At 41.8% G+C, this 13,311-nt stretch overlaps 1 protein-coding gene and 1 pseudogene across 1 annotated transcript in view; both read right to left on the bottom strand.

Annotated features, from left to right (window-relative positions):
* Positions 1 to 745: 745 nt before the first annotated feature.
* The window catches only part of LIN52 (lin-52 DREAM MuvB core complex component), a 118,219-nt gene continuing 105,653 nt past the window's right edge, over positions 746 to 13,311 (bottom strand). Inside the window, exon 6 of the mRNA XM_054447870.2 lies at positions 746 to 3,347. Coding sequence (XP_054303845.1) covers positions 3,292 to 3,347 — 56 coding nt within the window. The 3' untranslated portion in view covers positions 746 to 3,291. The remainder of the gene's footprint in view (positions 3,348 to 13,311) is intronic.
* Positions 9,362 to 10,077, bottom strand: LOC129013176 (small ubiquitin-related modifier 2-like; annotated as a pseudogene).

Raw genomic sequence — 13,311 nt, 5'->3', positions numbered from 1 at the left:
TCTCTACTAAGAATACAAAAATTAGCCAGACGTGGTGGCATGCGCCTGTAATCCCAGCTACTAGGGTGGCTGAGGCAGAGAATCACTTGAATCCGGGAGGCAGAGGTTGCAGTGAGCCAAAATTGCACCACTGCACTCCAGCCTGGGCAACAGAGTGAGACTCTTGTCTCAAAAAGAAAAAGTACTCAGACCACTTAAATATAAGGCAGAGTGTGGTAAGAGTCACAGGGATGATATGGGTAAATGCTATAGGAATGTAGGGGAAGGACCATTTCCAGCTGGATCATCAGGAGATTATAGGAAGCATAGGTTTGCTAGATGCAAAAGGGATCCAAGACCTTCTAGGAACTCAAAGGCAGGAGCAAAGGCACTCAAGTGAAAAACTGGGAACTGTTCAGAGTAACTGCACCAGAGACTTCATATATAGGAGAGGAAGAAAACTAAACGGAAGAGTTGCTTAGGATTACATGTAGAGAGTCTTAAAATGCCAGGTCAAGAGCTTGAGACTTTATTAGTAGACACGGGAAGGTATTAAAGGTTTCTAAATACTACTTTAGGGTGTTGGGCAGTGGTAGGATAGACTGGAAGGCAGGAGACCAAGTAGATGACTGTAAAGCCCCAAACTATCCATTAAGTATATTAAGGGGGAAAACAGTGGATTATTTATCATTATAGTTGTACTTTCTGATGAGGTCTGTGCTTTAAATATCCAACTCGGCCCTCTGAGGAAAAACTCACCCTCCTGTAAAAGGGACATATTTATTATGAAGACACAGAAACCATCACATACAAAGTACAATACTCTAACATCCTGAAATACATATACGCACATACTGTACATAAATTTATATTATCAATATAAAAATACATCATTAACATTTCTAAGGATGACAAATACAAAACCAATAAATATTGCAATTCTAAAACATCTACTTACATTAAGTGCTGGTGAATAGGATGACAGTAAAAGAAAGAGGCCAAAGCGGACCAGAAAACCAACTACCTGGCTTCCAGTTACAGACTTGAGTTGGTCTGGGGGAGGTATCCCAATCAATTTCCCCAAACACTGAAAAGTGCCTGATGTCATTAACTCTCAAAAACAGAGCAAAGGAAGAATTTGACATTATGGCACTATTTTTTGGCCACACACACACACACACACACACTCTTCAACCGCATTTAGTGAGATACAGAAATATCAATCGATAATAAGTTTAAATTAAAATCAAAGCCCCTACAACCTAACCTTCTATGTAGCACCCCAGCAGAATGTTTTACTTCTCATACTCATCTTTCCTATCTTGTGTTAAGTCTTTTTTCCTTTCAATAAGTAAAACTACATGGATGGTCAAATGAGAGAAAAATCCATCATTAATTCTAGCATGAGAACAAGGCACAAATGTCAGAAAATGTTTAATGGATCAGCTGTTAAACTGAAGAGTGCCATGCCCTAGCAAACACTCACGACTCAAAACTCGACCATAACTTTTCTTGTGTCCAAACACCATCAGACTACTGCCACAGGGATATTCTTTTTTTTTTTTTTTCTGAGACAGAGTCTCACTCTGTTGCCCAGGCTGAAGTGCAGTGGCATAATTTCGGCTCACTGCAACCTCCACCTCCCGGATTCAAGTGATTCTCGTGCCTCAGGCCCCCAAGTAGCTGGGACTATAGGCATGCACCATCACACCCAGCTAATTTTTGTATTTTTAGTAGAGACAGGGTTTCATCATGTTGGCCAGGCTGGTCTCGAACTCCTGACTTCAAGTGATCTGCCCACCTCAGCCTCCCAAAGTACTGGGATTACAGGAGTGAGCCGCCTGGCCGGGATATTCTTATTTATTTATTTATTTTGAGATGGAGTCTCGCTCTGTCGCCCAGGCTGGAGTGCAGTGGCACGATGTTGGCTCACTGCAACCTCTGCCTCCCGGGTTCAAGCGATTCTCCTGCCTCAGTCTCCCGAGTAGCTGGGACTACAGGCACGCGCCACCACGCCCAGCTAATTTTTGTATTTTTAGTTGAGACGAGGTTTCACCATGTTGGCCAGGATGGTCTCGATCTCTTGACCTATGATCTGCCTGCCTCGGCCTCCCAAAGTGCTGGAATTACAGGTGTGAGCCACCACGCCTGGCCCCAGGATATTCTTTTGTGCAAAGTTTAGGAAACTCCATGCACTTCTCAAAACATCAGATGCTGGGAACTGGCTTATACAAGAAATATGGAGAACACATATAATAGATTTTACCCATGGGCTAGATTTTCAGATTTTAACAGAGATAGATAAGTGGTAAAGAACTCCAAGAAAGTTGTATTTAAGTCAGAAGATTCTCTTTCGTGTGTGTGTGTTTCTATTATATAGATGAACTATCTCATATGTGCTGTCAGAGGGGACAATCCCACCATCCCATAGCATGTTCCTTTAAGATCAATTAGGGCTTCTAGTTTTCAACAAAATGGGAACTCCTATAAACCACCCCGTTTCTCTTGTCTTTCAGGCTATACTGACTTTCTTGCTTGAATCTGTAACAGATTAATTAGAACTCAAAAGTCCTTTCTGTCACCTTCACATTGGTCTTTAGACAACCTTGGATGGGCCTTTCACTATACAAGCTAATTCCAGGAGGGACTCAGGGATCCCTCTGCCCGAAGTCAGAACTGGAAGGTGGGGCTGGGAAATAATGAATGAAAAGCAAATGGGACTATCATAAGAGGTATAGAAGTTTTAAAAAACAGATATACATTTCGAGAAGATTCTGGTTTCTCCAGCTGGGGATTCTGGGAACTTAGTATATACTGGAGAGTTCACAGGTCAGGCTGCACGGTCTGGTCTAGAATCTACTTGGTCTCTGGTCTCCTCACATCATAAACACTTTCTAAGAGATCAAGAACAATTCAAAAGAACCCATCCAATCAACATGTCACAACTGACTGCCATGACTGAGTCAAATCAACCGTAAGATCCTGGGGCTCCTGAATCACTTCCAGAAATGAGAAAGCAGGACTTTGACCTTTAAGAATGATATGCCCTCAGCTGTTACCAATATCTGAGGCTAAGAAGGTTCAAGTCTGAAAGCTGATTGAGTAACTGCAATGATCCTTGGGTAGAGCAGATTCTTCTCTTGCTGCTGAATGTCCTCAGACGTGTAGAGTGCCAGGAGCAGGGGAGAGGGCAGTCCTGGAGGTACACCCTCTGGGCCTCTCCCAAGCAAGCAGTGAGGTGTGCACTGTTAGAGGTGCACCGGGAAGGGAGCTTGGTTTCGGACCCCAGGACATCCTGTCCGCAAGCAGCTGCTACTTCTTGGGCTTCTCTAGAATATTGAGGAATTTCCCCCGTGTCATCTCTCTGGCTGGAATCACAAAGCAAACAAATGATCAATGAAAACCTAAAATCTGAAAAAAGAATCATAGAAAGATTTAATTTAAAAATGCAGATTGATTTAAATTATATATCAAGTTGCTATCACAACAGATTCAATCATCACCAACTAACCTCCTAAAAGGGGGTAAAAAGAAATCACTATAGACAACTAAAACTAAAACAAAGCTGTTCTGAAGTTGGCAATTGAGATACACGCCAAATGACTGGGAAAGATTCTATCATCCACCTTTAAACAAATCACCAGGGGATTCCCCCAAAACCTATCTCTGTCTCAAGAATCTAACCTAATACTCATGTTCACTATCTCAGGGGGTTTGCTCTTGGAGCCTAAAATCCAACCAAGATTAGTCTTCTCTGAGTTGCTGGTCTCTGGACATTTATAATCTCAAATCAAAATTAGAGATCATTTACCCTATCTCTCAGCAGTGGTAGTCCCTGGATACTGTAATATAACAGGGTTTATATTCCCTCAGTGCAGTTCATCTGTGGATGGTGTCATAAAGTAGGGTTTATAGAGCTTTGGTCTTCTCTCCCTTGGCATTGTCAGTCCTTAGATATTTAATATAGCCAGCCAAGGTTTATGTGTCTTTCCCCGGCTTTCAGCACCATCAATCTTTGAATGCTGTAGTTACAAGTGGGTTTATACAGCTACTTTCCTACATATAAGGCTCCAAAATGAAAGTAAAACATTTCTCAATTACAAGGGCCACTCCAGAGGTCCCCCATTTTAGATCTCAGAAAGCATACGTAGTGTAACATCCCCTTCCTCATCCTCATCCTGCAAGGCCATGTTTTCAGATTTCTTAAATGGATTTAACAGTGTAGAAAGTTTCTGATCGCTGATGGCTGGCTCTGGAAGCCAGGCCTTCTGGAACCATGCAGTAGGCACAGGGTAGGCTGTGTGGCCTCCCAAGAACACATCTCCATCCTGGCCAAAGAAGTGAGGTGGCTAGGGAGGCACCCTCAGGAATGAGAAAGACCTTCACCCTGGCCTCCTTGTTGCCTTTCCCAAGTCCAGAGCAAAGGGAGCTGGATGAATGGCCTCCAGCTCCCCTCTGCCCCAACTTAAGTTTAAGTTTCTTGTTTTCTTGTACAATGAAGAAATAAAACAACACAACCTCTGGGACCACAGGGAGACTTTTGTAACTTCAGTCGATACATTCTTCATCTTTCACTAGTTCCCATGCTCCAACAAAGGGAAAGGAAATTCCATTAACTAGGCATAGAAGCCCAGTGTTGGGTCTTGCCTCATGTGTTCACAAGTCCAACCCAGACCAAATCAAACAGACCATTCCTTTCTTCATGGATTTACAGCAAATCCTGTACAAGCAAAGTTCCTATAAGACTTGCATGCAATTACTTGCTTATATAGTCGTCTTCCTCCATTAAAATGTAAAAACTGAAGGCAGAGACTGTTTAGCGCTTTGGTCTTCTCTCCTTTGGCAAAAGATCCAAACAATCAGATCCAAACTCCAGAGCACGTGCTCTCCTGTTCACTTGTCATCAGAGATGTTAACATTTCTGATTAATTCATATAGCTCTTATTTTATTCCTCATTTCTTTATCCTTGCTCTGCTGCAGTGCGAAGATTCTTACCGACCTGCTACAGACTCAGCAGACCTAGTGTCTGCTGAGTAAGTGTTGACTGGATAAATTATAATACACCAAAGAACTAGAACCAAGTAGAAATGCAAAAAATGTTAGTTTCCTTCCTTTCCATCAACAAATATGACTAGTTAGTGGCCCTCAGTGCTCCATTCTCTACATGATGGGTGTCTTTTTAAATGTGCCTTGCTTATCTGGCAAGAAAATCATTTCCCTTAATGCAAATAATGCCAAGTTCATGGAGAGACTGGGGTCAAGGACTAACTACTCTAGAGAAAATCCAATCAAGTACTGTCTTGCCCATAGGAGGTAGCATGGGCTTCTTGCAGAGAACACAGGATTTGAACTCAGTTCCAGCTCTACCACTTAGCAGCAGGGTGACACCTTGGGCTGGGCAGATCTCGGAGCCTCAGTCTCTTCATTTGTAATGGAGAGCATGTTAATACCCTACTTTTCTCTTGGATATTAGCAATGAACATGCTTGGTATAGTGCTAATCATTAACACAACATTTTCCAGAGGGGGGTAAGTTCTCTCGCACTTAGTATTTTCTGAGTGAGTGAATGAATGAATGAATGAATGAATGAATGAATGAATGAATGAACAAACTGCACAAAGGGAGGCTAGCAAACAAAAAACTCCGTTCCTTGGAATCTTTTCCCTCAGCTTGAAGGAAAAGAAATTTACTTATACTTTTGGGCAGATTGGGTCTCACTTATTTCTACTAGATGGGTTATCTGCCTGCTCTCAAGTTTAAACATGTAACAAATGATCCTGCAACATGGCTAGAAGCAGGAGCCTGGAAACCAGACATGGGCAATACAAAACTCTTCTGGAGAGAACACAGCCTTGTTCCAAAAATCCTGGGCCTGGAGCACTGCACTGCTCTAACTAATGATTTCTGCCTGCTGACCTTCAGACTCACCAACTCCTTACTGTTTTTCCCCAAATGGGAAAATGACCAATATTTTAAGACTTAGAATTTTAAAAGATCCACACAATTTAAGGGATCAAAAGGGTTTAAAAGGAAAAATAAATAGATATTCTGAAGTCTCTCAGTGGCAAGCTCTCCTTGAATTTAACCAATCCTTTTTAACAACCCTTTTTCCACTCAATCATTCCTCCTCTTCAACCTAATCCGAGTACACAGAGCTGCATGAAACCCTGTAAAAGTAGAAGTAATTCAGAAGACATCATCTCCTACATGGGAGGAGAGAAACTTTTCCTACTCGCCAGTCCCATATAGGAGATATACGAATGTATGACACAGCAGCTCCCTACAAGAGGGCTGTGCCCTATAAATCAGATGCTAAGCACCAACCCCTTTTTGTGCACAGAGAAATTGCTGTGGGTCAGGGGCTGCTCCAGAGCATGTGCCCTCCTGTTCACTTGTCATCAGAGATGTTAACATTTCTGATTAATTCATATAGTCCTTATTTTATTCCTCATTTCTTTAACCTTGCTTTGCTGCAGGGCGAAGATTCTTACCGACCTGCTACAGTAATCACTGCCTACTAACTGCACCCCCCCAAACCTAGTGAAATTGTTTAGTGATGCCAACCGCGCTTTTAATTTGCAAGACATCAGACACAGAGGTAATTTATACTAACATCTGTTCATTTTTGACTTCTGAAACAAACTTGCACATGCTGCTACAAAATCCCATTAGGAGTAGGGAGACAGCCTTCTGCTACTATTCTGTATTCCTCGTCTACACGCGCACACACACACACACACATACACACACACCCCCACACACACCTCTTCTAGTAGGGTCTTATAAATAAGTGTATTTTACTCTTAGCTTTTTAAGCTCCCATCAGGAATTTCAAATCTCTCTGAGGAAAAATCTTTAGAGATGACTACTGTCTGCTTACAGAGAAGAGAAAGCCACTGCCTAGTTCTGTCCCTTCTTCTTCACAATGGTTGTAGCTTGGTATAATTCTAGAATGAATGGCCAGCGTAAGACTACATGTTCTTCAGCTTGGCACTCCCAGTTCCTCCATTTTCTCCTTGTTCTTTGTTCCCCATAATGTATTATATTATATAGAAAACAATTCTAGCCACAACAAGATTGGGAGAGAGAGTGTTATATAGAGTCAGTGAAATCTGTCAACTATTTTCTTTTTTTTTTTGAAACAGAGTCTTGCTCTTGTTGCCCAGGTTGGAGTGCAATGGTGCAATCTCAGCTCACTGCAACCTCTGCCTCCCCGGTTCAAGCAATTCTCCTGCCACAGCCTCTCAAGTAGCTGGGATTACAAGCATGCACCACCACGCTTGTCTAATTTTTTGTATTTTTGGTAGAGACAGGGTTTCACCATGTTGGCCAGGATGGTCTCAGACTCCTGACCTCAGGTGATCTGCCTGCCTTGGCCTCCCAAAGTGCTGGGATTATAGTCATGAGCCACCTCTCCCAGCCTGTCAACTATTTTTTTGATTCTGGATTTATTCTCTAAGATTACAAGGTTTCACAGGAAGGCAATACCGCTTCCATTCTAATAAGTGTGCCAAGAGGGGCCCACTGGTCATCAGCCACTGGTGTATGCTGTGCAGGAGAGAAGCATGACCCCTACGTCAAGTCATGATTTACAGGCCCTATTATGTCGTACATAGATCACAAATTGAAAAAGCCACAATTGAAACTGTCACCATAGGGTTAACACGTGAAATGCTGCAGAAAGTGTGGAGAGGGGACTGGCTACTATACACTGAGAGACAGCAAATGGATAGACTACAATCAACTTCCAGGTTTCCACTGTTTCTGTTATCCCCCACTACTTTCATAGTTTCTCCAGGGCTATCCAGTTCATGGCAGCTGTAAATACCTGGGTATACTTGGAGAGGTCAGGGCTGAAAGGAGGACTCCACTGTGCCTGCTCTGAAAGAGGTGTCTGGTTTAATATAATCTCTTCTTTAGACTCTCCAATTCCTCCATCCTACATTTAGCCTTGCTTCTGGCTCACTTTCCACGATGACTATCCCCAAACTGCCTTCTCTGCAGTAAATTTTTCTGGTGGCTGGTTGAAAAAGATTCAGTGGTACAGATTGATTTCTCACTGGTGAGGGGATGAGGGATTACCAGAGGCACCCTGGTTAACGAGATTGGGTGCAGAATCTCTCTTGAGACCAGCCCTCTCTGCCAGGGCTCTGCACCTTTCACCAGTGACATATGGGTTTTATTACAGAAAGATTGTCCAGATTATAACTTTGAGGCAATTGCCTGATAAAATTCTGCTCAGCTTTTATGTAGAGAACAATGTAAAGTTTAAGTAACTTTTTAATGAAGTGGAAGAAACTCATAGTTCAGTTTTCCAATTCCAGTGCAAACTACTTTAAATATTTCTATGCCTCAATATAATTAAAAATGTTTGTGAAGTGGGGATAAATTACTTTCCACTGGTTTTCTCACATTCAGAAGAGGAATAACAGGTTGCTTTTAGGAGATTCTAATATGAGTGGCCAGGAAACAAAAGAGACAACATAATATTGTGAAAAGAGCAGGACTTCAGCTCTTACACTGACCCTGGGCCACATAGGCAAATTACCAAGTTATTTTTCTGAGCTCCTTTCCTCATCCATTCAAGGTAGGATTAATACAAAGTCACATAGGTATTCAATAAATGCTAGCTACTGTACAACTATTTGTTTCATTTCAAACAGGAAGTTTATTTAAGCAATAGGATGCCTGGTGGGAAAACTATCTAAAATTCATTTCTTTTAGAGTAACTCATCCCCACTTAAAGACATATTGCCCTACATGTAACAGCTATGTACGAGTTTAAAAACTGGTTGGTTTTAGAATGACAAGTGAAAAACAACAAAATTCTCCAATTTAACAAGTTATGGAAGGATTTTTTTTTTTTATATAAGAGACAAAGTCTCGCTCTGTCACCCAGGCTGGAGTGCAGTGGTGCAGCCATAGCTCACTGCAGCCTCAACCTCCTGGACTCAAGTGATCCTCCTGCCTCAGCCTCCTAAGTAGTTGTGACTATAGGCGTGCAACATCTGGCTAATTTTTTTTTTTTTTTTTTTTTTTTTTTTTTTGTAGAGACAGGATCTTTTTTTGTAGAGACAGGATATTGAACTACTAGCTTCAAGTATGGAAGGATTTTTTGTTATTGATTTTTATTAAATGATGAGGCAAAATAACAATGTAGTATAGAGATAAGAGCTGAATGAGCATGCCACTAATGGAGAAAGGGGGCATTGCCACAGAATCAGTATTTATCCCCATCTCACCTCCATCTGATGTTGATCAAAACATACCATTGGCCATTTAGTTTAGAAAATAAAAAGGCAATATGCTTGTGCACAAATGCCAGTCATTTTATGCACAATAAAGGAATGAGAAAGGGGTACACGAAAGGACAAAAAAAATCTACACTGTTGTAGTCAGGATGGAATTCAATGGAGTTGTAGTTTTCTGAGAATGTATTCCTGGTCTGTGGGAATGGAGTTCTTCTGCAGTAAAGAGCAGGTTCCCTTTGTAGTAGACACCTCCTGTCTGCTGCTGGAACATATCAATTGTATCCTCATTACCAACTGTGCAGGTGCGTCTGTCTCATTAATCGGCTGCCCATCAAATTGGAATCTGATCTGCCTCATTGATAAACTGTTGTTCACAATGAGCTTTCATTAGTCTACCAAGTGGGGTATGCTTCTTAATCTTGGACTGCACCACTGAACTATCCTACCCCTCCACCTTCAAATTAATATGACCACTGTTGGCTGGGCATGGTGGCTCATGCCTGTAATCCCAGCACTTTGGGAGGCCAAGGCAGGCGGATTACCTGAGGGGTCAGGAGTTCGAGACCAGCCTGGCCAACATGGTGAAACCTCATCTCTACTAAAAATACAAAAATTAGCTGGGCGTGATGGCGTGCACCTATAGTCCCAGCTACTCAGGAGGCTGAGGCAGGAGAATCGCTTGAACCCAGGAGGCAGAGGTTGCAGTGAGCCGAGATCATGCGACTGCAATCTAGCCTGGTCAACAGAGTGAGACTCTGTCTCAAAAAACAAAAAACAAAAACAACAACAAAAAAAACAACTACTATTCTCAGTCTTGCTTCCTTCCTTGGCCTTCTTGTCAGTCATGGTGAGCCCTGGAGTCTTCTTAGCTGCTGCTTTACAGGAGGTACCAGATCTACACCAAGTAAGCACATACATAGCACCAGGAGTGGCAAAAGAAGACCTATTTATTTCTAAAAAGATCTTCCAATGCAAGACAAATGGTAACACGAATGACTTGCATCTGTGTGAATGAACGCATACTGTAACGTATTAAGCCTGGCTGGAGTAATGTCGGGTACTAGGTGGAGGCAGCTACTTTCTTTAACTATACCAGTAGATACTTCTAGCCAAAAGGAACCATAAAATCCCAGTTTAGTGGCTGGGCACGGTGGCTCACGCCTGCAATCCCAGCATTTTGGAAGGCCGAGGTGGGCAGATCACGAGGTCAGGAGATCATGACCATCTGGCTAACACGGTGAAACCCCATCTCTACTAAAAATACAAAAAAATTAGCCAGGTGTGGTGGTGGGCGCCTGTAGTCCCAGCTACTCGGGAGGCTGAAGCAGGAGAATGGTGTGAACCCGGGAGGTGGAGCTTGCAGTGAGTCAAGATTGCGCCACTGCACTCCAGCCTGGACGACAGAGCAAGACTCCATCTTTTAAAAAAAAAAAAAAAAAAAAAAAAATCCCAGTTTAGTTTAAATCAATGTGCTAAAGGCTGTTTATTTAATTGGCCTCATAAAAGATGTTTTTATAGAAATAATGCCATTTGTTATAGTTATAGTTTTGACTCTTCTTTAAAAATTACTTTTTTGGTCCCTGAAATCTTGAATGTATTCTATCTTGAATGTATTCTAACAGCTATGACAAAACGGACCTACTGATCGGTTATCAGTGTGTGCCATGCAGAAAAGAAGCATGGAGGGGGTTGTAAAGAGTGAAGGCAGTCACATGGAGCACACACTATGTACTAGACATTAGGAAGATTCAAATAAAATCAAAGACATGCTTTCCCACAGAAAGAGACTATTCTCAAAGGCCATGCTGCCTTTGAGATGGAGCTAGCTGTTGTTAACAGGTATTCTGGTGGATTGGCAGAGAACAAAAAGAGAGCAATGTGATTTATAATGCTGATTTCTGTCTCGCAGGAATGTGCAACGTTTCCCTGTGGCTCTGGTGCAGAGCTGGTGTACAGCAGAGCAGTTCCAGGGCAGTCTGCCAGACTGAGACTCTTCACCACACTCCAGCTCAGTGTCAGATCTCCACAGGAAAAGTATCACTAAGTGATCAATAAGTCAAGGACTAAGCACTTTTTAATGCCTCTGATATGAGAGCAGCTGGTGCTGGAGTCACTGTCAAGAGTGGAAGGAGCTGTGAAGAGCACACAGTGTCACTGGATGAGGAGGGGTCTTTTGGAGCTTCATCTCATTAGGACACTTGGTGGCCCTCAGCAGGTGGTGTAACTGTAATAAGGTCCACTGATTGTTCTCCATCAGCTCTTGTGGAGAAGTACACACTAGCAACAACAGTCTTTGGTGTAAATCTTACTTCTCTCTAAAATATATAAAAGTAGCATTTGAAGGTCAGCAGCCTTGAGGCTTTTGCCTAAAGTTGTTTAGGTGGCCAGGCATGGTGGCTCACATCTATAATCCCAGCACTTTGGGAGGTCGGGGCAGCCAGATCACTTGAGGTCAGGAGTTTGAGACCAGCCTGGGCAGCATGGTGGAACCCCATCTCTAGTAAAAATACAAAAATTAGCCAGGCATGGTGGCACATGCTTGTAATCCCAGCTACTTGGGAGGCTGAAGGGGGAGGACTGCTTGAATCTGGGAGACAGAGGTTGCAGTGAGCTGAGATCGCACCACTGTACTCAAGCCTGGGTGACAGGGTAAGACTCTGTCACCAAAAAAAAAAAAAAAAAAAAAAAGTTATTTAGGCATAATAAAACATTTCAAAAAGGAGACTAAAATACTATATACTTGAGAAAAGAACAGTCTGGATCAAACTATCACAGACTATCAAAATTTTTGTCCTCAGTATTCTCAAAAAAATCTTTTTGGGAGACACTTTCTAGATTATTTTTCTATTGGGTATCTTGGCTCTTTATCAGGACTCCAAAAGGTTGCAGTGGCTAAGAACAATGTTCCCTCCAGTGACTTCTGAGAAAGAAAATTTTATTATTTATTTTACTTTTTAACTTTAATTTTTTGTAGATATGGGGTCTTGCTATGTTGAACTGGTCTTGAACTCTTGGCCTCAAGCAATCCTCTTGCCTCAGTCTCCCAAGGTGCTGGGATTACAGGCATGAGCCACCATGCCCGGCCTGAGAAAGATAATTTTATATCAAACTTATTTTTTTCAATTCATAGTAACGCCCATTTGCAGACAGTGTTTTATCCAAGAAGTAATATGAAAAAGAAAAGCCAGGACTCAATGTGCAGGTAAACAAATTTGGACAGTTCCAATATGGAAAATAATTTTAATGGCTTTTCATAACAGAAAAAAAGGACAGAAATATCGAGCCAACAGATTTATTTTCAGAATATAAAACATCAAGCAGGAACATAAAATATGGGAAGTGTCAGCCATGATGCCTGATGATTGAAGGCAGAAGTAGAAGAATCTTAATTGTCAGGCATTTGAAAAATGTTGCATTCAAGTGAAAGACTGTTTCTCCATCAACTCTCCTTGCCCTGCCCTCTTTTAAGAGCAAAACAAGACTAGATTTCAAATACATATTCTTATCATCCTTCTTCCTACTAGAAACAAACCAAAACAACAGCAAAAAACCCCCAAAGATGTGTGTTCGAGAAATGAGAGCTAACAACTTCTTAGCTGTACTTTGTTTCCTTTTCAGAGGACCTGACAGGTCTATTTCATAGTTTTACTTGGTTTCCTTTTCAAGGGTACAACTCAATTGAATGAAAGGCAATGAGATCAGAGCAATGAATTAATACTCTGGGGGCTAGAACTTTTATTAAATACTCATAAATTTGTGCAGAACATTCATGCTTCAGGGCCTTTACATAGCAATACATCCTGGTGAAACACTTCTTATGACCAAAGGCTAGTAGCTTCACAGACTTAATATCCTCATCCATAAAGTGAGGACAGCAATAATAATCCATCATGTAAGGTTAAGATAGAAGAACAACAACTAGTCAAAGTGACTTGATCAGAACACAAAATATTTTGCCCCAAGTTAGACAGAGTAGCTCATTCATAGGCTAGGTTCCACTCTCAGGAAAATCAGACCAGGATCACAGTATAGATAATTTCAAATGACCTGCATATTCAGACAACTTTCCTGCCCTGTCTG

Source organism: Pongo pygmaeus, chromosome 15 (assembly GCF_028885625.2).
Source record: "Pongo pygmaeus isolate AG05252 chromosome 15, NHGRI_mPonPyg2-v2.0_pri, whole genome shotgun sequence".
NCBI lineage: Eukaryota > Metazoa > Chordata > Mammalia > Primates > Hominidae > Pongo > Pongo pygmaeus.
Note: the sequence above shows the minus strand (reverse complement) of the source record. Positions and strands in the feature narration are given on the sequence as shown.